Source organism: Sinocyclocheilus grahami, unplaced genomic scaffold, assembly GCF_001515645.1.
Source record: "Sinocyclocheilus grahami isolate Dianchi unplaced genomic scaffold, SAMN03320097.WGS_v1.1 scaffold330.1, whole genome shotgun sequence".
NCBI lineage: Eukaryota > Metazoa > Chordata > Actinopteri > Cypriniformes > Cyprinidae > Sinocyclocheilus > Sinocyclocheilus grahami.
The window spans coordinates 448,275-474,505 of NW_015505509.1; the positions used below are offsets into that span (position 1 = coordinate 448,275).

At 37.4% G+C, this 26,231-nt stretch overlaps 1 protein-coding gene across 1 annotated transcript; it reads left to right on the plus strand.

Annotated features, from left to right (window-relative positions):
- Positions 1 to 1,707: 1,707 nt before the first annotated feature.
- Positions 1,708 to 26,016, plus strand: LOC107602552 (RING finger protein 145-like). Its single transcript, XM_016295080.1, has 7 exons — positions 1,708 to 1,924; positions 2,983 to 3,226; positions 11,211 to 11,319; positions 14,373 to 14,439; positions 17,456 to 17,482; positions 17,566 to 17,922; positions 24,516 to 26,016. Exons 2-7 carry the CDS (start codon positions 3,043 to 3,045, stop codon positions 24,840 to 24,842), a joined length of 1,071 nt encoding a protein of 356 aa, XP_016150566.1. The 5' UTR covers positions 1,708 to 1,924; positions 2,983 to 3,042; the 3' UTR covers positions 24,843 to 26,016.
- The last annotated feature ends 215 nt before the right edge of the window (positions 26,017 to 26,231 follow it).

The window sequence follows — 26,231 nt, forward strand, 5'->3', positions numbered from 1 at the left end:
CCATACATCAATGGAAAGCTTATTTATTCAGCTTTCAGATGATGTAAATCTCAATTTCACAAAATTGACCCTTATATGACTGGTTTTGTGTAGAAATCTCAATTTCACAATATTGACCCTTTATATGACTGGTTTTGTGTAGAAATCTCAATTTCACAATATTGACCCTTTATATGACTGGTTTTGTGTAGAAATCTCAATTTCACAATATTGACCCTTTATATGACTGGTTTTGTGTAGAAATCTCAATTTCACAATATTGACCCTTTATATGACTGGTTTTGTGTAGAAATCTCAATTTCACAATATTGACCCTTTATATGACTGGTTTTGTGTAGAAATCTCAATTTCACAATATTGACCCTTTATATGACTGGTTTTGTGTAGAAATCTCAATTTCACAATATTGACCCTTTATATGACTGGTTTTGTGTAGAAATCTCAATTTCACAATATTGACCCTTTATATGACTGGTTTTGTGTAGAAATCTCAATTTCACAATATTGACCCTTTATATGACTGGTTTTGTGTAGAAATCTCAATTTCACAATATTGACCCTTTATATGACTGGTTTTGTGTAGAAATCTCAATTTCACAATATTGACCCTTTATATGACTGGTTTTGTGTAGAAATCTCAATTTCACAATATTGACCCTTTATATGACTGGTTTTGTGTAGAAATCTCAATTTCACAATATTGACCCTTTATATGACTGGTTTTGTGTAGAAATCTCAATTTCACAATATTGACCCTTTATATGACTGGTTTTGTGTAGAAATCTCAATTTCACAATATTGACCCTTTATATGACTGGTTTTGTGTAGAAATCTCAATTTCACAATATTGACCCTTTATATGACTGGTTTTGTGTAGAAATCTCAATTTCACAAAATTTACCGTTTATATGACTGGTTTTGTGTAGAAATATCAATTTCACAAAATTGACCCTTATATGACTGGTTTTGTGGTCCAGGGTCACACACAAACACATATATAGGCCTACTTCGACGCCATGTGTGTGTGTGAGTGTTATATTTTTATTATTGAAAGAAATAATAGGCTCTCAGCCTGACTTTTCTCAACGCCAAAAAAAGTGGGAGAGAGATATTAATGTGAAGAGGCAGTATCTCACAGATAGCCTAATTAAAGTCGATTATCATTTTAGTATTATTCACAGCCCATGATCTGGTTCATTATAGCGCTCTTAATCTTTATAGCACAGTTGGCATTGTGAATGCTGAGTCTGCTCTGACTCCTTATCATTCCACCTATCCACCCCCTCTCTTTCTTTCGTAGAAATCTCAATTTCACAAAATTGACCCTTATATGACTGGTTTTGTGGTCCAGGGTCACACACAAACGCCATGTGTGTGTGTGAGTGTTATATTTTTATTATTGAAAGAAATAATAGGCTCTCAGCCTGACTTTTCTCAACGCCAAAAAAAGTGGGAGAGAGATATTAATGTGAAGAGGCAGTATCTCACAGATAGCCTAATTAAAGTCGATTATCATTTTAGTATTATTCACAGCCCATGATCTGGTTCATTATAGCGCTCTTAATCTTTATAGCACAGTTGGCATTGTGAATGCTGAGTCTGCTCTGACTCCTTATCATTCCACCTATCCACCCCCTCTCTTTCTTTCAGTCTCCAACGTGTGCTGTGCCCTCATGATGCCACGGCGCTCGCTAATCCGCTCTCCGCGGCGCACATGCTCAGTACCGATCACTGTGGAAATCTGTAATGGCTGCGGGATGATGTGATACGAGTCCAGGTGCCGCGCCGCGTCTCTTTGGTAGGAATGCCATTTCCCTGAGACCGCCAACCACTCCATTCATTCCTCCGTCAACATGGTTGACATCCGACAGAAGAATAAAGGTCGGACATAGTAGTCGCGAGCTCTTGCGAGAGTCATAATCGTGTAAGTTGAATGTTTATTTTGTCTGTTAAATTGCGGTTCATTGAGCGGGGGATCCGGACATGAAGTGTTTGTTATCCGAGGTCACTAACGTACAGTTCATAGCAGCATCTCTAGAGAGAGAAGGCACACATATAACATTAGCCGCGTACTATATAGCTATAGCTGCATCCAAGTAGCGTTATATATATCGTGCGATTAGAGGCCAGAGATATCTGACTATTTCCGTGCAGGTTTCCTTTTATTACAGACGTTTAACACCGGTTATCACAGCGTGCTAAAGCAGCGTAACGTTACAGACAACATTGGCTACAACATGTCCTCACGTTTGTTGTTTTTATTTGCGTCAATAGCACGGAAAACGAAGTTATTTTTGTAGACGCGCTTATTTAGTACTGCAACAGGCTCATTGTGAGATCAGCCAGTCACACACAATGAATTTTCAATGAGCTCGGAGTTACTATAGTTCATTTCGACAGCTCCCGCTGGCTTAGAAAATACATCATCAGGGTAAGTTACGTTTCGTTGGGGTTTGGGGTCGAGGGGCCGAGCTACTTTCTAAATAAAGCTTAAACCTCCCGAAGGAAGTCCAAACAACAAGTTGGGATGATAAAAGTATTTATTTTTACAGACAAGTATACGTTTTAAGGGATAAAGGCGGGGCATAGAGGAGAAACAATAATGTACAGTATGTGAAAATAATGTGTTTTTTGAACATTAAACCACATAAACACATTTCATTACACCAAATACACAAAATAATATTCTTTTTAGCAGCATCATATGACCCCTTTAATAAAAGAATCTTACATATTGTGCCTTTAACGCCATTAAACTTCAGTACACAATGCTGCCACATTTTACATTTAGTCTGTCTAATTATAACCTAGATATAAACTTTTTGTATTCGCTGATGTATTCAGTTGAGAAATAATTCTCTTAATCAGTATTTTGGTCTTGTATTCAGAGCTTTTCTTGTGCATAGGGCTTGTCTCAGACAACACCTTTTCCATTAACCTCTCTCTCTCTATCTCTGTTTGTTGCTCTCTATCTCATATCAGTGCAGTGCTGGTGTGTGATAGTGCCAGTGAATTGCGTGTGGTTGGCGGTAGTCAGGAGTGATGGCTGTGAAGGAGCGGGTGGAGGCGGTGCTGAATGTGGGCCTGCGGGTCCCCAGTATCATGTTACTAGAGGTGCTGTACCGCTGGGATGTCAGCTCCTTCTTCCAGAAGATCCAGAGAAGCAGCCTCAACAACAACCCCCTCTTCCAGTACAAGTACCTGGCCCTCTACCTTCACTATGTGGGTGAGTAACAAACCTATTTTATGTGATGTTTCTGGGTTATACCATGATATACAAATAAGGAACCATTCAGTGTCAGGAAATGCTCATCAAGGTACGATGGTATTACCATCTCTGCACCATGGTACTTTTTGTGAGGGAATAAATGGCTTTCATCTGTAGATCATTTTACTTGTTTCCCTGTTCCCTTCCTGCTACTTAAAACACTCTTGTGGAAATTTGTAGCTATTTTACATTTTGGTGAATTTGTGGCTAATTTGCATGAATCTTATATGTTTTTGTACGATCTGCTTACGCATAATTGGATTTTTGTATGTTTCTATACAAATCGCTTCATATAAATTCATATGAAATCACCTCCTTGTAAAATAGTTGCATTTTCTAATGCAATCTGGGGTGCGTTTCCCAAAAGCATCGTTAGCCAACTATGGTCGCTAGTTCTGTCGTTACCAACATAGTTCAACGATTCAGTGTTTCCCGAAACCATAGTTCAATTGATCATTCACAAACAGTGTCGCAAACTTGCGTGGTAGGAACTACAGCTCTTGACCTGTGGTTAGAAGTATAGTTTCTTGTTAGTAAGACATATGGACTTAAATAAATTATGCTCTTGGGCACAATAAGAAAGCTAACATGCAGTACAATCTATATCTTCCATTCTATTTAAATATATATAAATTTTAATCGATACATTTTAGCGTGTCCTCAATAAGCGCCGTTTTTGAAGAGTGCGCATGTGCATAAATGCATAAGGGAACCCTGGAGTATGACGTAGGAAACCCGCGATGAATCAAAGATCAAATAAAGCAAAATGACAGGGAACAAAACATAGTAAATTAGTAATCAGGTGCCATGTTCAATACAGTAGCATCTCAGAGATCTCGAATCAATTAATTAGCAGAAGTTATTACTCCACCACATGCGTGTGATGTCATTAACAACGGCCCTAAATTGTTGAACTAATATGGTTCAAACGACGGAGATGCGACAACAATGCATCGTACTATGGTGGTTAATCAGTGAGCTACGTCGTTGTATGGGAAACGCACCCCTGGTTGGCTAAATCATACCTACAGTCGTGGCCAAAAGTTTTGGCAGGGACATACAATTTGTGTTTTGCAAAGTTTGCTGCTTCAGTATTTGTAGATTATTTTTCCACATGTTTCTATGGTATACTGAAAAACAATGATAAGTATATCATAAGTTTTAAAGGCTTTTATTGGCAAAAAAATATAATGAGTCAATATTTACAGTGTTGCTATTGTTCTTCATAACCTCTGCAATTCGCTCTGGCATGCTGGATATTAGCTTCTGGGCTAAATCCTGACTGATGGTGATCCAGTCTTGCCTTATTAGTTCTTGGAGTTGATCACAATTTGTGGGCTTCTGCTTGTCCACTCACCTTTTGAGGACTGACCACAGGTTCTCTATGGGCTTGAGATCCGGGGAGTTGCCTGGCCACAGATCCAAAATTTCAATGTAATGATCTTCAAGCCACTTCTTTATCACTCTTGCTTTGTGACATGGTGCTCCATCATGCTGGAAAATGCACGGATCATCGCCAAATTGCTCATGGATCATTGGAAGAAGTCGCTCTTGCAGGATGTTTGGATACCATTCTTTATTCATGGCAGTGTTTTTGGACAGATTTATGAGAGAGCCCACTCCCTTGGTTGAAAAGCAACCCCACACATGGATGACCTCAGGATGCTTCACTGTTGGCACAACACAAGACTCATGGTAGCGTTCACCTTTTCTTCTCCGAACAATCGATTTTCCAGATGTCCCAAACAGTCAGAAAGGAGCATCATCAGAGAAAATAACTTTGCACCAGTCTTCTACTTCCTGCAGAATTTCAGTCTGTCCTTGACGTTTTTCTTGGAGAGAAGTGGCTTCTTTGCTGCCCTTCTTGACACCAGGTTGTTGTCCAAAAGTCTTGGCCTCACTGTGCGTGCAGATACTCTCACACCAACCTGCTGCCATTCCTGAGCAAGCTCTGCACTGCTGGTGACACGTTTCTGTAGCTGACTCCTCAGGAGGAGATGGTCCTGGCGCTTGCTGGACACTCTGGGATGTCCTGAAGACTTCTTCACTGCAGTCAAACCTCTCTCCTTGAAGTTCTTGATGATCCAGTAAATTGTTCTTTCAGGTGCAATATTCTTTGTAGCAATTTCCTTGCATGTGAGGCCATTTAGATGCAAAGCGATGATGGCTGCACGTGTTTCTTTGGAGGTAACCATTGCTAACAAGAACACAATGATTGGAAGCACTTCTTCCATCCTTTTATAGCAATCAGTCTGCTCTTTCAAACTCATTCACACTTTCACATGTGCTGCTGATATGATTAGTCAGTTAATGTTAGCTGGTCATTTTGTGTCAGGATCAAAAGACTGAATTTTTAATTTTTATTTTTTTTTGTGAAGCGTTAATTTTTTGGCCAATTAAGCTTTTAGCTAGGGTTGGGCGATAATTCGATAACGATAATTATCGTGATATAATTTTCCTCGATAAAACGATATGAAGAGTTCGATAAATGTTCGATATAATGTTTATGCACCAAAAGCGGAACGAAACAGCGCGACTCATTTGATTCGCGCTACACGGACCGTTTATCCGCTCGGATCAAAGTTCAAACTGCCGCTGGCGCATTTGTATTTGTTGAAAGTGAAACCTAAAAAAAAGAAAGCAAGCTTTCGGGAGCTTCAGCAAATGCACGCGATCACAGATTGCACGCTTTCCAGCCTAAACAACCCCCCACTTGAAATGTAAAAAAGATTTTGGCCATCTAAATCATTCATCCCACACTATCAACAGGCGCATCATGTAGGCTTACACTTCTTGTACTTCGTTTGGGCACCACAAGGTGTCACTGTGGCCTCAAAGCTTACCCCTCGCCTACTCTGGCTCGATTGCTATTCCTGAGGTAAAACACGCCCTTCTAATTACCCTACGGACAAAGAAATGTAGAAATAAATAAATACGTAAATAAATATATAAATGTGAAAATAAATAAAAGAAAAAATAAATAAATGTGGGAAAAAATTATGGAAGCCCGTTTCGAAGCGCTTGAATTCAGCGATGAACACAAATGACTTGGCGAGTTAAACTAGTTTAAAACCAAACAGGAGCAACACTGTGTGCAACGAGACAGTGTTTGATGGCAAATCGCCATCATTTACCATGGATTTACTGTAGTAACACTCACTGCACCATGCTATTGTGGCAGAAATGTGGGATATTCACACTGAATTTTATTAAAAGAATAATGGTATATACTTGTAGCATGTATTTGTGATTTAAGCTATAGCATGTGTGCATTTATACTGAATGTTTTGACTACTGTTTTTCATACAAATAGGCTACCTAAAAACCATATAGTTATATTTTTACCATGGTATTGAGGTGCTATATGGTGGGGTTTTAACTGTGTTTATCATGATTTAAATGTATGCTACTATGAGAGACCAATGCTTAATTAAAAAAATAAATGAAGGGGGAAGTCGTGGCCTAATGGTTAGAAAGTCGGCCTCGTAACCCAAAGGTTGCGGGTTCGAGTCTTTGGTCCCGCAGGAATTGTAGGTGGGGGGAGTGAATGCACAGCGCTCTCTTCCACCTTCAATACCATGACTTAGGTGCCCTTGAGCAAGGCACCGAACCCCCAACTGCTCCCTGGGCGCAGCAGCATAAATGGCTGCCCACTGCTCCGGGTGTGTGTTCACTGCTGTGTGTGAGCACTTTGGATGGGTTAAATGCAGAGCACTAATTCCAAGTATGGGTCACCATACATGTCGCGTCACATCACTTTCACCATATAAAACTGAGTTTGCTATTTTTGTTTGCATTTTTAAAGATGTTACTGATTTTGATAATGAACAAAAATGTACCTCTGCATCCTAACTCAAGCTACTAAAGCTAAATGTGCATTTCTAAGAGACAAAAAGTGATATTATTATTATTAATATTATCAGGCAACCCAAACCTGCTTCTTGATTTGAAACAATATCACTCATTAGAACATGCAGAAACTAAGAAATCAATTTTTCTATTTAGATATTTATTTTGTTAAGGAAAATTAATGGTCTGGTTTCTACAACTTTCACTTTGGAGCAAAAATCTGGCTTTAAACTTGAAAGAAATAAAGATTTGACATTTATCGTGATAATTTTTTTGGCCATATCGCCCAGCCCTACTTTTAGCAATTATTTAAAATGCATCTGATTACTCTACACAATAATCTAGAAACAATGTGAATGAACACCACAACAGCTTAAGCAGCAAACTTTGCAAAATACAAAATGTATGTCACTGCCAAAACTATTGGCCATGACTGTATGCTGTTAAAAAATTTACATTTTATCAGTTCTTGCTTTCCCTAGAAGTTGAACCCATGACCTTGGCTTTGTACTGTTTGAGCTACAGAAAGCATGGTTTGTTATAGTTCAGGGCAGCCAAGAAGTCTCTGAAGATTCTTTGCAATTGGAATAGGAGAGAAGCTTTGTTCTAGAGGTCAGCCAGGTGGTCTGTTCATTACATTACTCCAGATTGCCACTCATTTGAGTAATGGTGGCACAGGCAGCAAGATGATTAAGTGGAAAATGGAAAAAACCTAAATGAGCTGGCAAAAACCTCAAATGCAAAAGAAAAATCAAATGAAAATAACCCATTCAAACCTATTTCTCACTGTTTATTTACCCTGTGGTCCTGCTAACAATGACAGAGTCAGAGTCGACTGATTCAGGCCACAGGCCTCTCTCAGCCCCCTGTCCTGAGTTTTAAAAAGACTCAGTGGAGCGTAGCATCAGCCCCCATTCATCTGCTGCACACATCCCAACACATGCATCTCATGAGTTATTCACAAGGATCGTGCTGTGTTGATGTTTGTGAAACTCTTTTTGTTGCGAATGACTTTATTTTACCCCTTTCTCAGTTGTTCACATTTGTTTTTCTATCTGAAAGGGTTTCCGACTTCTAGAGCATGTTTTTAGGTTTCATTTCATTTTGTTTGTAAGAGACTTTAGTACAACTTCACCCACATAACCCCATGTTTTAATGGTTTATAAACTTTAAAGCCACAGACTCCATGAAAACTGGCTTTTGGAGCAGATGTTTGTGTAGTACCCAAAGGAACAAACCCTAATGACCCTGATTTGCCTGTATGTGTGTGTGTGGTCATGCGCTATGCCCATGTGGCTGTTATTTACCCTGGAGAGGAGGCTTTTGAGGTTACATGCGGATGTGTTTGTACAATAAGTGTGGCAGCTTCTGGTAATGACTCTAGAACACAGACTAACACCCAGCAAATTGCAAAACAATACGGCACACTGTACATCTAGTTACAGAATAAAAAGTAATTGTTTTGAATGAATACACTTTGTAATTTGTGCCAATGGCATTATGCTCATTGTTTATCTAATAATTTATTTAAAATGCAATTTATACATACAGTGACTTGACTTGACTGTATTAACGTTCAATTTTTTTTTTTATATTTTCATTATTTTTGACTTGTTTATTAATATCTCCTTAAAACTGCTACTTTGCATATTGATGTTACAAATCGTTTGTCCATTGAATCAGTCATATGGAAACAACATTCAGAAACATACTGAATAAAAAATCTCTACAATATTGTAATGTTTATGAATTAATCCTTCATTCCTTCATTATATTTGTTAAAAAACCTTTTTAAAAATTAAATATATTTTAAATTAAGTTTATGAAACCATAATAAATACATATGAAACCAAAATAAATCAAAGATTACATTTTTGAAAATGCTGCACATATGTTTTAAACTTATTTTTAAATTATTTTTTCTTTTTATGACATTCACCTTTTTATTAAACATAACATTCCCTTTCCACAATAACTGTCTAAAATACCCACATGTAGTAGATTAAGTGTATTCACAACAATAAATGAATAATTTACAACAAACAGACATGATTTGTTTTTCTCGGTTATTGCACAAACAAAGCAGCAGAAAACAATTCCATTTTCCATCTCTCCAGTGCGCTTTATTAGCCTTTGCTTAGAAGCAATGACTAGGTGTTGACATTTCAGAGCTACCGCTAGCAGGACCATTACTGGTGTTCTGTTTAATAGAGATTCAGCAGCTTCTGTTCTTGGCTGCAGCTTTGTTTTGCAGGTGTAACTTGTCCAGTGTTGGTGGTGCTACAGTACCCTCAGGACCCCCTGCTGAATGGGGGACGGAGTCCAAGTACATTAGCTCCCACAGGTGAAAAGTGCTGCTGTCAGGAGAAACTTTGGTGGAATTCTTTAATCTCAGGCTTGCTGGGTTTGTGTTAGTGTTAAGAAAAACCACCTGGCCCTGAGAAGCTCCTGTGGATTTTGCACTATAATGAAGTGGAAAAAATAGGCCTGTCCTGTCTCTTCAACACTTCAGTTTCAAAATATGACACTGCAGGGCTATTAGAACTAATAGAGATGGCCTTCCTTAACACTAGGAGATGACATTTCTGCAGAACAACTCCACTTTTTGTTATTTTCTATATATTCTGGGCTTTAGCCCTATGATTATATTGAGGAAACGGAGCATTCTCCATCCAACCCTTTTTTACGATACATATATATAGGAGAAGATAAATTACAGTGAGTTTGTTTTGGCTGAAAACACTACAGCAGATAGGTTAAATTGAGACATGGAGAACATCTACTGTCAGCAAGATCACGGGCACTTTCCGTCTTTACTGCCTATATATGAGCTGTCTTTCAACATTTTATCCAACCACAAACCTGGGCAAGTCCTCTGCTCTTTGACCTGGCGAGAGCTTCCTCATATTTCAGCGCTAACTTTATTCCCAGGTAATTGCATTGGTTCAAGCTAGTGTGTCAGCATACTTCACATTAATCAGTACTGAGATAAACTTTGTGTCTTCAATCCAAGTAGAATATTTCCAATGTGTTGTATTTCTCCTGTGTTCTAGACAGTGGAGTATGGTGCATGTTTTTATATTTGTGAATGGCAGAAGTGAACTGGAGAGGATGAGTGTTGAACGTCATATAAACAGTTACGCAACAGGAGGGATCAAAATGGTTTGGCAGTGGAGTAATGAGAGCTTAATCTGTGCATGGCAAAAGCCTTAATCTCCCGCCTCATCTTGTCTACACACACTCGTATGAACACACAGACACGTCAGCGTGAGCCAGTGAATGTCAGTCCGTTGAGGGTTGACTGTATAAAAACAGTTCGTGCTGCACTGTATTTGTTTTGTCCTATCGTATCTATCATATGTTGTTGCCTTATTAAAAAATATGCTATACATTTAAAATAAATGTATTTAAATTTTATAGTATATACTTGGATAGAAATACATTCATGAATGTTTTTAATGAATGGATTTTATAATAATACAAATAGCAATGTGTAAACAATGTAGACTACTAAAACTACTTTTTATATTTGCATTTTGCATGCTGTTTGTTTCATATGCTTTTTTTTTTTTTAAATAGTAGGAAGTGGTATATTCTGCACACTGAACAGTATGCTAGTATTCTGTTCTGAGCATAGCCAAAGACTCTTTATGCAGGTGTGACTATCAATGAATTGGATATCCGGATTCAGTCAGTGAGCTCTGGCTGTGTGACCAATAGCAATGTGTAAACAATGTAGACTACTAAAACTACTTTTTATATTTGCATTTTGCATGCTGTTTGTTTCATATGCTTTTTTTTTTTTTTTAAATAGTAGGAAGTGGTATATTCTGCACACTGAACAGTATGCTAGTATTCTGTTCTGAGCATAGCCAAAGACTCTTTATGCAGGTGTGACTATCAATGAATTGGATATCCGGATTCAGTCAGTGAGCTCTGGCTGTGTGACCTCCTTTTGACAGTGAATGGACTCTCTCTGCTGGTCTGAGAGATATTGAGAGAGATGTGGCCTCAGAGGCCCTTCTGTGTGCTTGACAGCATCCTCACATAGCGGTCTAACAGCAGTCTCATTCTTTATCCCTCTCTCTTTCAGGCTACATTCTGAGTCTGGTTCTGCTCACCCTGCCCCGACAGCACCTGGTGCAGCTCTACCTGTATGTGCTCACTGCTCTGCTGCTGTTTGCTGGTCACCAGATCTCTAGGTGAGCGTTTAGGACTTTAGAAATAGAAAGAGATTGACAGAAAAGCTGCTCCCACCAGAACAACCCTGATAGCCACTAAAATTCCCTTAAAAACACTGTCATTTGCCATTCAACCAAGAGAGAATCCATCATGCATTTTGATTCAGTCTATTTTATAGAATATGGTTGATTATATTTGTTTACACTTATCTTTGTTCGTTACAAAATGGGACTGACCCACTTAAGACCCTAACTCTAACCTTAAAGGGATAGTTCACCCAAAAATTTAAATAACCCCATAATTTACTCACCCTCAAGCCATCCTAGGTGTATATGACTTTCTTCTTTCAGACAAATACAATCAGAGTTATTTTAAAAATGCCCTGACTTCTCCAATCTTTATAATTAGGGGTGCACATAAGTGGTATGCAGGTGCGCATGTGTGACCAAAATAAAAAACTGTGTTACTACGCTGTGTAAACCGTATTGACCCGAATATAAGACGATGCTTTTTTCTTGGAAATACATTTGAAAAAACGCGGTCGTCTTATATTCAGGGTCTAGACTTTGACATGTCAATAATACACCCACAACAATAGGTGGCGTCAAATACGCATAAAACGAGTGTGCCATGAAATACGTAATGTAATGTGTGTTGTAAAGATCGCGAGTAAAACCTTACAGCTGCATGAGTCGTGACTGTCACGTTAACCTGATGGGACCAAACTCCCTTTGTGATTTAAAAAAGTAAGACAGTACCCAGATTTGAAGACTACAGTAAGATTTAACTTCTACTGTTAATAAGATTTTGGTAGGCTACTATTAGATGGATAGCCTAAATGTCCTAATTCAGATGGGCTACCTGTTTTTTTTAATGGTATATCAAAAAGTGTATATTTTTTAAATGTGATTGTTGGTACATTTTACCAGTTTTTACCATTCTTTCAAAACAAAAATTAAAATAGGACAAATATGCAGTATGAAAATAATTGAAGATAAAATGTGTTTTACTGTGGAAAAAAAACAAAATTTGTTTTTTAAAAAGCCTTTTTCCAAAAGGTACATCTGGAAAAAGGGGGGTCGTCTTATAATCAGGGTCGTCTTATATTCGGGCCAATACGGTAAGTTCAGACTACTCATTTGCGTACCGACATGGTTGACATCTGTTAATGCACAATTACCATTTTAGATCGACTACCTTTAATACTGTATACGATTTCCATTCTAACTGAAAGCATAAATCTAGGCTATTTGCTGCTGTTTTCAAAGCACAATGCAAAACTGTGACATTTCATTCACTGACACTCTTCACTCAGCAGCACTAAACCCGACAGCACATATACTTACTTACTGGCAAGTTTGAAAATGATGAAAATTCATATGTATAAAAAGGAGTAAATATTAGCATTTTATTTTTGTTTACTAAAAAATTTTTGTGTTTTTATTATTTTGTTTATTTAACCAAATTTGGGTAGTTTTTAACTCACGGACTGGGATCTGACCTCATCCTCTTCCTGTCTCGCGGATCAGGATGATGCCTGAGGCGCCGGGTCCAACACAATCTTGGGTCGGGGTCCCTGGCGCTTAGGAGGAGGGTAGCTTTTGGCCGAGCGAGAGCGTCCCCGCGTTTACTGCGCTTTAGCGGGCTGAACAGCGGGGGCGGCAGGTGCTGGTTTCGCAGGCTGCTGAGTCGGTGCAGATTTAGGGCGAGCTGACGCAGCAGCGAAGCTGGAGCGCTTAGGCAGGAAATGTCGCATAGCCTGGGACGATTTCTGTGCCTCTGTGAAGCGTTCAGCGAATCCTTCAACCGCCGGGCCGAAAAGACCTTTGGGAGAGACTGGAGCATTGAGGAAGGAGATCTTATCCACGTCCTTAATCTCCGTCAGCATCAACCATAAATGGTGCTCGAGCACCACAAGGCTGGCCATCGATCTCCCGATCGCCTGGGCGGTGGTCTTGGTGGCGCGTAGAGCCAGGTCGGTCGCACTCCTCAGATCCCTGAGGGTAGCGGGGTCCAGGCCAGACTTGTCGGAGGATGCTAGGATTTTGGCCTGGAAGACCTGGAGGAGCGCCATAGAATGAAGCGCCGAAGCCACCTGTCCAGCTGAGGTGTAGGTGCGTCCAGCGAGAGCTGAAGTGGTCCTACACGGCTTAAGACAGGTGAGCGGCCAGAGATGCGCGGCCACTGACTCATCTAGGGGAGGTTGCTTATCGTACCCTTTTTCTCCAGCGCCGTCTATGGAAGTGAGGGCGGATGAAGAAGCAGTACGGAGGCGGCCGGAGTAGGGAGCGCACCACGATCTGGTGAGCTCGTCGTGGACCTATACTTACCAGAAGTATAACGGAGGACAGAGAAGCACACTGAAGAGGGGCCTGGTGGCGCCCCGGCAGGAACCATTCATCCAAACAGCAGCGAGAGGGCTCCTCTGGCAGAGACCACTCTAAACCCAGCTCTTCAACTGCTTTGGAGAGGATACGGAGAAGCTCGGCATGCATCCCACCTTTAGTGGCGCTGGGCGTGGACGATGGTGAGGGGGTGGGGTCATTCACCGAGCCCAACAGCTCCTCTGCATCCGACGCTGCTAATGACATGCTGTCATCAAGCAGCTCGTCCTCACTTCCCCCGAATGAGATCAGGTCGCTCGCACCAGCAGAGGGACGCTGATCAGACCGGGAGAAAAGGACGGGGGAATACTCTCTCTGCAGCGAGAGCAAGGCACACGGGATCTGGGCCAGCGTGAGCTCGCTCGTAGCCGATCGCTCGTAGCCGATCGCTCGACCCCTTTGCCCTGCTGTTTTTTCCTCACAGGTCCCTGGGAGGAAGAAAACGGGAGGGAGTGGAGGGCGGAGTTGCTCTCTGAAAAGAAAGCGATCCGTGAGCGGAGAGAGGCGAGGTGAAGCCCTCGCAATGGGAGCAAATGGCTCCCGTGAGCGCAGCTTCCGCATGGGATTTCCCCAAGCAGGAAACGCACTCTGTGTGGCCGTCATCGGCGTGCAGGGGGGACCCGCACGAACCGCAGTAACGGCGTGGCATTTGCAACAACGCCAATTTGCTCCATTAGAAGCTCTTTTAGAAATGGCCGGATGGTGGCAGGGGAACCGGACCGGAACTGTTGTGTCGCTGGAGCGGCAGAGAAGCAGGTCAGCCGTGCTGAGAGGTCCTGATTCCAGCTGCGAAGGCGGGTCAACGGCAAGCGGCTTCGGATCAACTTGAGGACGTAGAGTCGTCGCTGAAGGAGAAGAAATCTGAGAATCCTGTGGCGAATGCCTGCTTATATAGCCAGATGCCCCGCCCATTCTGGCGGGCTTCGTCGCCATAGGCTCGTGCAGCTCCACTGCCGAGCCATTGGTTCGTTTTTTTAAGCACTGCACGAACCAATGGCCGTGGAATTTCACTGCCTGAATGAAAAGGCTTCAGTTCAGGAGAAAAAAGGCTTTTTTCCCATATGTGTCTTAAGCAAGACGCAGTACGCGTGAAGTATCGAAAGGGAACTACCCAAACATTGGGCTGTTACATTTGACCCAGGAGCTGGGTAACACAAAAACTACCCAAACACTTAAAAAAGAACCCAAAAAATGACCCAAAAGACTCAACCCAGCATTTGAGTTAAAAAAAGAACCCAGGATTTTTTTTAGAGTATTTAAAAAAAAAACTATATAAATGAAGAGCAATATTATTATTATTATTATTATTATTATTATCACTACTATTAATTACATTTTTTAATAGTTATATTTAATGGGTCATACTCAGTACTACTGCACTACTGTGCAGTGTGAGAATCAAACAAATCTCCAGGTGCTCTTATGAGAACCAGGCTGAAAAAAGTATGTGCACCCCTGATTATAATGGCAGTGAATGGGGGTCGAGACTGAAACCCCAAAAATGGAGCCAACCATCATAAAAATTACTCAACACGGCTTCAGGGGGTTAATAAAGACCTTCTGAAGAGATGTCCTACGTCATTGGCTGGAACACCACTCTCTCGTGAACACACACGTATGACAATTAACAGAGGCTAGAGATTATGGTTTATAAAGTTTTAAATATGGACATTTTTCTTACACAAACGCATACATTTGCTTCAGAAGGCCCCCCCAGAGCTGTGTGGAGCACTTTTTATGATGGGTGGATGCACTTTTTTGGGCTTCAAAATCTCAACCCCCATTCACTGCCATTATAAAGCTTGGAAGAGCCAGGACATTTTTCATATACAGTAACTCCGATTGTATTTACATATAGACATTTAGCAGATGCTTTTATCCAAAGTGACTTACAAATTAGGACAATGGAAGCAATCAAAATCAACAAAAGAGCAATGATATGCAAGTGCTATAACAAGTCTCAGTTAGCTTAATGCAGTACACGTAGGATGAGTAAATCATGGGGCAATTTTTAATTAAAGGTGATAGGTCACTCAAATTATTATATTATATTATATTATATTTATTATATTATTAAAGAACATTTATTGAAATAGAAAAAAAAAGTGTCACCTTTGATCCTTGCTAAATATTAATTTCTTTAAAAAAGTTTACGGGCCCCAAAGTAGTGTATGTTATATTATGTTATTATTTACTTGCCTTCATGTCTTTCTAACCTCTATGCTGTTGTTTCTACATGGAATATAAAAGTTTATTATTTTGTATTTTAATACCTTTAATACTATTTGAACAATAATAATTAATTAATAAGCTAATTAATAATTTGATTAATAAAGAAACTAGCTAAAGGAGGTTTTTTTTTGTACTTCTATTAACATTTATATTTAGACATTTAAATAATTGTGCACAAAAAGATGTGTTTTTAATGCTTTGAAGGTAGAAAGAACATTAAGATCTGAGCAGGCATTATGACAGACTGGAGGCTCCTCTGCCATGCTCATGGGTCCGCGATTATAGTGTGGTGTTTTGCGTTTGACAGTTGGCTGTTTAGTGTCAGATTAAGAGAGAGCTTTTAGCACATTTCTCAGCATAATATGTGTCTGTAGAAAAAGTAGTGGCTGCTCAAATTAAGATCACCCAAGTGTGGCAAAGTCATTACTGCCAGCTCGTAACTTACCTGCCTCCCTCTATTCCCTCTCTGGCTCCTTAAACTGAGCAGAGCCTAGCTCAGATAAGAATTTAAGCAAGCTTTGTAAATGTTTATTCAGGTATATGTGTGTCATATATTACATCCATTCGGTCCTCTAAATGAGTTAATCTCCAAACTTGTCTGAGTCATGTAAGAAAAAAAAAATTATGATGTTGCAAAGCCATTTCAATAATCAAAATATTCACAAAAAGCTATTTTAGGGCTTTAAAAGTGCACAGCTTTTATGGTCCATATTTTTTCACATGATCCTTCAGAAATCATTCTAATATGCTGATTTGCTACTAGAGAAACATTTCTTATTGTTATCAATGCTGAAAACAATTGTGCCTCTTAATTTCTTGTGAAAATCCTGTTACATTTTTTTCAGGATCCTTTGCTTAATAGACAGTTCAAAAGAACAGTGTTTATTTAAAATACTAATCTTTTGCCACATTATAAATGTGTTTCGTGTCAAAATATCTGCAAAAATGTCAACAATTCTGTGTTTTTCTGTCAATATGGGGTGCTGTGTGTACATTGAGGAAAAAAAATTAACTTAAATGATTTTAGCAAATGGCTGCAATATAACAAAGAGTGAAAAATGTAAGGGGGTCTGAATACTTTCCGTACCCACTGTATATATATTATTAATAATAATAATGAATACATTTTAATAATTTGAGTAAATGTGAAGTAAGTGGTGATTGGACCAATTTCTACATTATATATAATCAGCATTTAAAAAAAAAAATTTTTTTTGAAGAAAGTCTCTAATACTCACTAAGGCTGCATTTATATGATTGAAATATTGTGATTTAGTGTGTGTGTGTGTGTGTGTGTGTGTGTGTGTGAAATATTGTGAAATGTTATTATAATTTAAAATGACTTTTCTTTTTTCATATATGTTAAAATATAATTTATTCCTGTTATGCAAAGCAAAAATAAAACGATATGTAAAAAATATTAATAAATAATTACTAATATATTTATTTATTTATTTATTTATAAAATGGTATAATTGGGCCAATTCTTACATTATATATAATCAGCATTTCATCGGCCTTTCGCCACCCTGCTATCTAGTCAATGGTTCTGAAAAACCTATTACAGGTGTGTATAGGAGTTGTGATTATTGCTAATTTGTGTAATGTGAAATTCAACTGTCCCTCTGTTTTAAACTCTTTGACTCTCAGGTGCTGGGCACGCTGCTGATCTACGTGCTCTTTATGGTGGAGGAGCTCCGCAAGGCTCCGGTGGAGAACATGGATGATGTCATCTACTGGGTTAACGGCACCTACAGGCTGCTGGAGTTCCTGGTTGCGCTGTGCGTGGTGGCGTACGGTGTGTCGGAGACGGTGTTTGGGGAGTGGACTGTGATGGGCTCCACCATCGTACTCATCCATTCTTACTATAACGTGTGGCTGAGGGCCCAGCTGGGCTGGCAGAGTTTCCTGCTCCGCAGAGATGCTGTCAACAAGATCAAGAGCCTGCCTACAGCTTCTCACCAACAACTCCAGCAGCACAATGACATCTGTTCCATCTGCTACCAGGTGTGTGTGTGTGTGTGTGTGTGTGTGTTTGTGATGGATGCCCAGGTACATTCTTTAGCATGTGTCTTCTTGTGTATTTCTGTGCTAGATTGATGGTGGGTTCAGTTAGGGTGCATCACTATTGTTCATACAATCCTCTAAGTATTAAACTTATGCGCATAATTTCTGTTGTATTATATACATGGACATATCTAATATTGCATGGCTTGCTGAGGAAGGACTTTTCCAAACGATTGGATTTAAGATTTCTTTGTTTGGTGGACAATATTGTAGACTTACTTTGAAGGAGCCTTATCCTGAGACTAGAATATAATAGAGATTTAGGGGTGAGCTGTTTTGACTTTGGTCAGTAAGCAACCACCTAATAACCACATTCATAACACACTAGAAAGAAACCATAAAAAACATCCACTTAAACACTTTAGAATATTAACATATGAACCACCTGGGAACCATTCACAACTCCTTAGCATTAGGGGAGCAGGTACTATATAATTTATCAGCTGATATTTGATTTTTATCATTTGTTAGTATGAGTTAAAATTCAATATATATAGATTAATATTTAAAATTGATTTGTGAAAGGGTTTGATTACCTTACTAAAAATACATTAAACATAATTGAGTTTTATGAATAAAAATATTATTATTATTAATTACATGGATTAAAGTTTTCCGTCGCTACGAGAATTTCCGTCAATTGGAAAACATGAGGATGAAAGAAACATGTAGTGCGTTGTTGTTGTTGTTCTGCCGTCGCACCAAAAATCATCCCCACCACGGCTGCAGCTTCTCAAGTGACAACATAGTGACTTCGTTCCAGTGTTGCCAACTTAGCAATTTTGTTGCTAAATTTAGCAACTTTTCACACTGCCCTAGCAACTTTTTCTTCCAAAAGCACCAAGCAACAAATTTAGCTATTATTAAAATTTATTTGGCAATTTTTAGCAACTTTTGATAAGTGACTCAAACGATAAAAAGGCACACATTTTCCATCTAAATTACACAAAATGAGGAAACCAAAGATGCCTAGCAGTACACACATCACATGAATTAAGTTAGCTACTATTTGCAATTGCTCAATTTAATAATAATAATTGAATAATTGTTAGTTTATGATTTTGATACACCTTGTTAGTAGCTTGTGCCTGTGACTGTTGATCAGTTAGTACACTGTAAGAAAAATATCTAGAAAAATGGAAAAGGTACTAGTTATTTTCCAGGACATTATTCATTATCCATTGTAACCCTGTAACCCAAAAACACAAAATACAATGCGTAATTTAAAATGCAGGTAAAAAAAACTGTGAAAAATCAATACGGAAAATTCCTTCATATTAATATAGTAGACTGTGCCCTATTTTTACAGATATTTTCTTAGAATGTAGCATAATAACTAACTGCTAATACACTGCTTAAAACTATAATTGTTCAGCATGTGTAGTTTACTAGCTAAAAAAACAACTACTTTAAGTGTAGGCCCTAATTGTTCAAAAACGTGTAAGTGTTCAATAATTCAATGTTGTATTTAAAAATACAGGATCTACGTGCTCTTTATGGTGGAGGAGCTCCGCAAGGCTCCGGTGGAGAACATGGATGATGTCATCTACTGGGTGAATGGCACCTACAGACTGCTGGAGTTCCTGGTTGCGCTATGCGTGGTCGCGTACGGCGTGTCGGAGACTGTGTTCGGGGAGTGGACCGTGATGGGCTCTACCATCGTACTCATCCATTCTTACTATAACGTGTGGCTGAGGGCCCAGCTGGGCTGGCAGAGTTTCCTGCTCCGCAGAGATGCTGTCAACAAGATCAAGAGCCTGCCTACAGCTTCTCACCAACAACTCCAGCAGCACAATGACATCTGTTCCATCTGCTACCAGGTGTGTGTGTGTGTGTGTGTGTGTGTGTTTGTGATGGATGCCCAGGTACATTCTTTAGCATGTGTCTTCTTGTGTATTTCTGTGCTAGATTGATGGTGGGTTCAGTTAGGGTGCATCACTATTGTTCATACAATCCTCTAAGTATTAAACTTATGCGCATAATTTCTGTTGTATTATATACATGGACATATCTAATATTGCATGGCTTGCTGAGGAAGGACTTTTCCAAACGATTGGATTTAAGATTTCTTTGTTTGGTGGACAATATTGTAGACTTACTTTGAAGGAGCCTTATCCTGAGACTAGAATATAATAGAGATTTAGGGGTGAGCTGTTTTGACTTTGGTCAGTAAGCAACCACCTAATAACCACATTCATAACACACTAGAAAGAAACCATAAAAAACATCCACTTAAACACTTTAGAATATTAACATATGAACCACCTGGGAACCATTCACAACTCCTTAGCATTAGGGGAGCAGGTACTATATAATTTATCAGCTGATATTTGATTTTTATCATTTGTTAGTATGAGTTAAAATTCAATATATATAGATTAATATTTAAAATTGATTTGTGAAAGGGTTTGATTACCTTACTAAAAATACATTAAACATAATTGAGTTTTATGAATAAAAATATTATTATTATTAATTACATGGATTAAAGTTTTCCGTCGCTACGAGAATTTCCGTCAACATGAGGATATGAGGATGAAAGAAACATGTAGTGCGTTGTTGTTGTTGTTCTGCCGTCGCACCAAAAATCATCCCCACCAGCTTCTCAACTTCTCAAGTGACAACATAGTGACTTCGTTCCAGTGTTGCCAACTTAGCAATTTTGTTGCTAAATTTAGCAACTTTTCACACTGCCCTAGCAACTTTTTCTTCCAAAAGCACCAAGCAACAAATTTAGCTATTTTTAAAATTTATTTGGCAATTTTTAGCAACTTTTGATAAGTGACTCAAACGATAAAAAGGCACACATTTTTCATCTAAATTACACAAAATGAGGAAACCAAAGATGCCTAGCAGTACACACATCACATGAATTAAGTTAGCTACTATTTGCAATTGCTCAATTTAATAATAATAATTGAATAATTGTTAGTTTATGATTTTGATACACCTTGTTAGTAGCTTGTGCCTGTGACTGTTGATCAGTTAGTACACTGTAAGAAAAATATCTAGAAAAATGGAAAAGGTACTAGTTATTTTCCAGGACATTATTCATTATCCATTGTAACCCTGTAACCCAAAAACACAAAATACAATGCGTAATTTAAAATGCAGGTAAAAAAAACTGTGAAAAATCAATACGGAAAATTCCTTCATATTAATATAGTAGACTGTGCCCTATTTTTACAGATATTTTCTTAGAATGTAGCATAATAACTAACTGCTAATACACTGCTTAAAACTATAATTGTTCAGCATGTGTAGTTTACTAGCTAAAAAAACAACTACTTTAAGTGTAGGCCCTAATTGTTCAAAAACGTGTAAGTGTTCAATAATTCAATGTTGTATTTAAAAATACAGTTATTTATATTTTAATATCATATTGTGTTATATTATTTTACAAACACATCTAAATTAACATATATAAAATATTTTCTTGTAAATATTGTAAAATATTTCCCATTCAGCTGTTCGAACAAATCAATTGAATAAATGATTCAGTGATAAAATCTGCTGGTGAATTTGGTTTCATTTTTAACGTATAATTTCAGTTATTTAAATCATTTAATATTTCAGCAACTTTTCACACTGCCCTAGCAACTTTTTCTTCCAAAAGCACCAAGCAACAAATTTAGCTATTTTTAAAATTTATTTGGCAATTTTTAGCAACTTTTGATAAGTGACTCAAACGATAAAAAGGCACACATTTTCCATCTAAATTACACAAAATGAGGAAACCAAAGATGCCTAGCAGTACACACATCACATGAATTAAGTTAGCTACTATTTGCAATTGCTCAATTTAATAATAATAATTGAATAATTGTTAGTTTATGATTTTGATACACCTTGTTAGTAGCTTGTGCCTGTGACTGTTGATCAGTTAGTACACTGTAAGAAAAATATCTAGAAAAATGGAAAAGGTACTAGTTATTTTCCAGGACATTATTCATTATCCATTGTAACCCTGTAACCCAAAAACACAAAATACAATGCGTAATTTAAAATGCAGGTAAAAAAAACTGTGAAAAATCAATACGGAAAATTCCTTCATATTAATATAGTAGACTGTGCCCTATTTTTACAGATATTTTCTTAGAATGTAGCATAATAACTAACTGCTAATACACTGCTTAAAACTATAATTGTTCAGCATGTGTAGTTTACTAGCTAAAAAAACAACTACTTTAAGTGTAGGCCCTAATTGTTCAAAAACGTGTAAGTGTTCAATAATTCAATGTTGTATTTAAAAATACAGTTATTTATATTTTAATATCATATTGTGTTATATTATTTTACAAACACATCTAAATTAACATATATAAAATATTTTCTTGTAAATATTGTAAAATTTTTCCCATTCAGCTGTTCGAACAAATCAATTGAATAAATGATTCAGTGATAAAATCTGCTGGCGAATTTGGTTTCATTTTTAACGTATAATTTCAGTTATTTAAATCATTTAATATTTCTATATTCAAAATTTTATATTTAAAACGTTAATCGCAACATGAATTTAATTGCACTCATGCCACCTCTGAGCCTCATTAAACGTCTGAAAATGTACCTTCAAGCCAATTTTGTGTTCTTCTGTCACCTCTGTAGTACAAATTAATGTTTTATTGGTACTAATTTCATATGATTGATAACTTGTTATTTGTCTTATTCTACTTCTTATTATATTGTTTTAATTAGACATTTTTAAAAAGCTTATAAACATAAATGTCTGAATTTGACAGATGATGACATACTTTTAATACATTTAGAAAAATGCCATTACAAAGGTAAAAAGAAAATGCCCCTGTTAATCACTTTGAGGCAAATATCACCTCATATCAGGAAGGCTAATTTGTGATCAGAATTTGATTATTGATCAGAAGGTGATTCTAATTTTTTTTTAAATGAAGAGGACAAGCACACCTAAAAAGAAAAGTAAGAATAGAGCCCTGCGTAAGAGTATATTAGATCCGTGCATGAGGTCTTAAAGAGACAGCAGCCTAAATAAACCTGCTGCTATCTTTCATTATACAGTGAAGACTACCCAGTGATATTTTACAGTTGAATAGATTATACTGTAGTTAGACCTAACTGAAAAAAAAACATTAATTACTGTTAATTTAATTTTGTTATTGTTTTTGTTTGTGCTATTGATTGTCATTAATTTATTTGTTCTTATTTTATTATTTACTATTTACTTGTCTTTTTAGTTAAAATAAATTCAATTCTAAGTGCATGTGATTCTTGGGTGGGGAGGGGGCGTGGTCCATGGGAAATAGTCCTGCTGGAAAAAAATCCTAGAGGAAACATTGCATGCATTTAATACAATTAGAAAAATGCCATTACAAAGGTAAAAAGAAAATGCCCCTGTAAATCACTTTGAGTCAAATATCACCTCGTAGTAGGAAGGCTAATTTTTGATCAGAATTTTTTATTATGGATCAGAAGGTGCTCCTAATTTTTTTTAAATTAGGAGGACAAGCGCTCCTAATTACAATAAGAGAAAAAACTGCTCTTAAACTGGCTGTGGAATGGGGTTTGGCAGAGGAAGATTTTTTGTTGTTGTTGATTTTTTTTATATATAAATAGCAAATTATTATATTATTATAATTAATAATGTACAAAGAAAATTATTATTATTATTACTACTACTACTACTACTACTCAACATATAGTAAACATAATAAAAAGAATTATGATAATAATAATTATATTTGTTCTTTATTATTATTGTTATGATGATGATGATGATGATGATGATGATGATTATTATTATTATTAATTATACTAATAATATAATAATTTTCCCTTGTTGGAATAATGATGAGGATGATGATGATGATGATAACTTATTATTATTATTATTATTATTATACGAACAATTTGCCATTGTTATAATATTGATGACAACAATAATTGTATTATTATTACTCAACATACATTAAACGTCATAATTGTTATCATCATCCTCATCATTATTCCAACAATTGCAAATTATTATTAGTATAATTAATTATAATAATAATAATCATAACAATAATAATAATATATGAAGAACATTTTTTATTATGTATACTATATTACTGAATACTAATAATAATTGGATTATTAATAAATTGTATTATTATTATATCAATGACAAATTATTATACTAGTATAATAAATAATAATCTTTATTTTAATGAATATTATTATTATTACTCAACATGATAAACATAAAACAAAATAATAATAAATCATAAATTATTATTTATTATACTAATAATATAATCATTTGCCATTGTTGGAATAATGATGATGAGGATGATGATGATGATAACAATTTATTATTAATAATAACGTTATTATTATTATTATTATTATACTAACAATTTGTTGTTATAATAGTAATAATTGTTATAATATTGATGATGATAACAATAATTGTATTATTATTATTATTATTCAACATGCATTAAACACAACATCAACAATAATAATAATAATAATAATTCATTTTCTTTTTAATAACTAACCTCATCTGTTCTTGAATCTAGGACATGACGTCAGCTGTGATCACCCCCTGCAGTCACCTCTTCCATGCCGGCTGCTTGAAGAAGTGGTTGTATGTGCAGGAGACCTGCCCTCTTTGCCACAACCAGCTGAAAGGCTTATCACAATCCGACTCTTCAACACAGGACGCCCCGCCACACGAGCCCCCAATACAGCCAGCAGGGGATCTGGACCCTTCACAGCATCCAGAGTCAGATTCAACCCTCCAGGTTCCCCAGCAAGACGACACCACTCTCGCTTCAGCGTCAGACCTCACGGCTGGGCTAAAAGACGACGGTGACACTCCTGCCTGCTCCTCCTCTCAATCCTAAAACCTGCCTTGAGCCATACCCAACTCCACACACTGCTGGCCAAAAGACAGTGTTACAGCAGAGGGTCTGATGGGAAACTGTCAGCCCTCTCTGTGACTGATACGTACACATGGAATGCTCCTGAGACATCTATACAATCCAAATCCTTCTACCGTCCCCCTCTCATCCAGAAAATTACAGATTCCAGAGCTCAGAAAGCTTATCTGCGGTGAAAAGAGTCATTTCACCCCTTCCACATCTGGATCTACCAAAACACCAGCTCTTCCCCACCCTTTATTACGAAACTACAATCTCCAGCGAACACCAACCTGAATGTGATCATGTGACCCTTCCTTATAGTGCTGTGATGCTCTGTAGGCACTTAGCACATATCCACTAGCACGCTCTCAGTATCCAATAGCAGTAGCCCTTCTTTTTTTGTTCTCTATTTGTTTTATTGAGAGATTATATATATACATATATGCCACTGCATTTGCACTAATGTAACATAAAGCAATGCTCCAAAGTTTGTCTTGTCTGATACCAAATATTTTGGTCTGTATGCATTGAATCAAATTATATATGAAATATATACCCATGTACAAATATATATGTAAAGGAGTTTTGATATGCAAAAGTACAGTGTTAAGCAGCATCGAGTGTCATGAAGCGCCTCAGGCTTATATGAACGCTGCGCCTCTATCGACCTCTAGTGGCGGTAGTGGGAAGTGCCTCTGGCTGTGGATAAACACTATGACCGTTTAGGAGAGTCAATTTCATTCTCATCAGTATTTGGCATTTAGCGCATTTGTGAATATGAATACATTCGAGAATGTATGAGCACACTTTGCGAATGCCTAAGTGTTTAAGTTAATGTATTTAACATAGTTTGTTAAACGAATGCTGTTTGGCTTGTGGGATTTTTAATCTCCAAAAGGGTTACTTTTATCTAAGCCATCAGATTTTCTTTTTTTTATTATAAAAAAAAGCTGTTACAGCTATTTTCCATTCTTTTTCATGATTGAGATTAGAGAGTATAATTCTATAGCATTTAACCTCTTCTTTTTTTAATAAAGCATACATGTGGAATGATGTTCTGTGAAGGCTAACTTTGTTTGAATTGCAGCTGAATTCAGTAAAATATGCCTGAACGTGAGCCTGAATGTCAGAATAAATCCAAACCTAACCCGTGAAACATTTGTCCTGGCTTTCTTTCACAGTGCCTTTCTGAAGCATAATAAGACCTACCGGACTCTTAAAGCCACCTGTGATGAATCAAACAGACCCACACCTGAGTGCTGAGGTAATGTCAGACTGAAACCATCAAAACATCTGATGAAGAGAGACAGACAGGATATGCACTCATTTCCTGACCATTCGCCATCTTTCAGAGGTCTGAAGATCACTTGC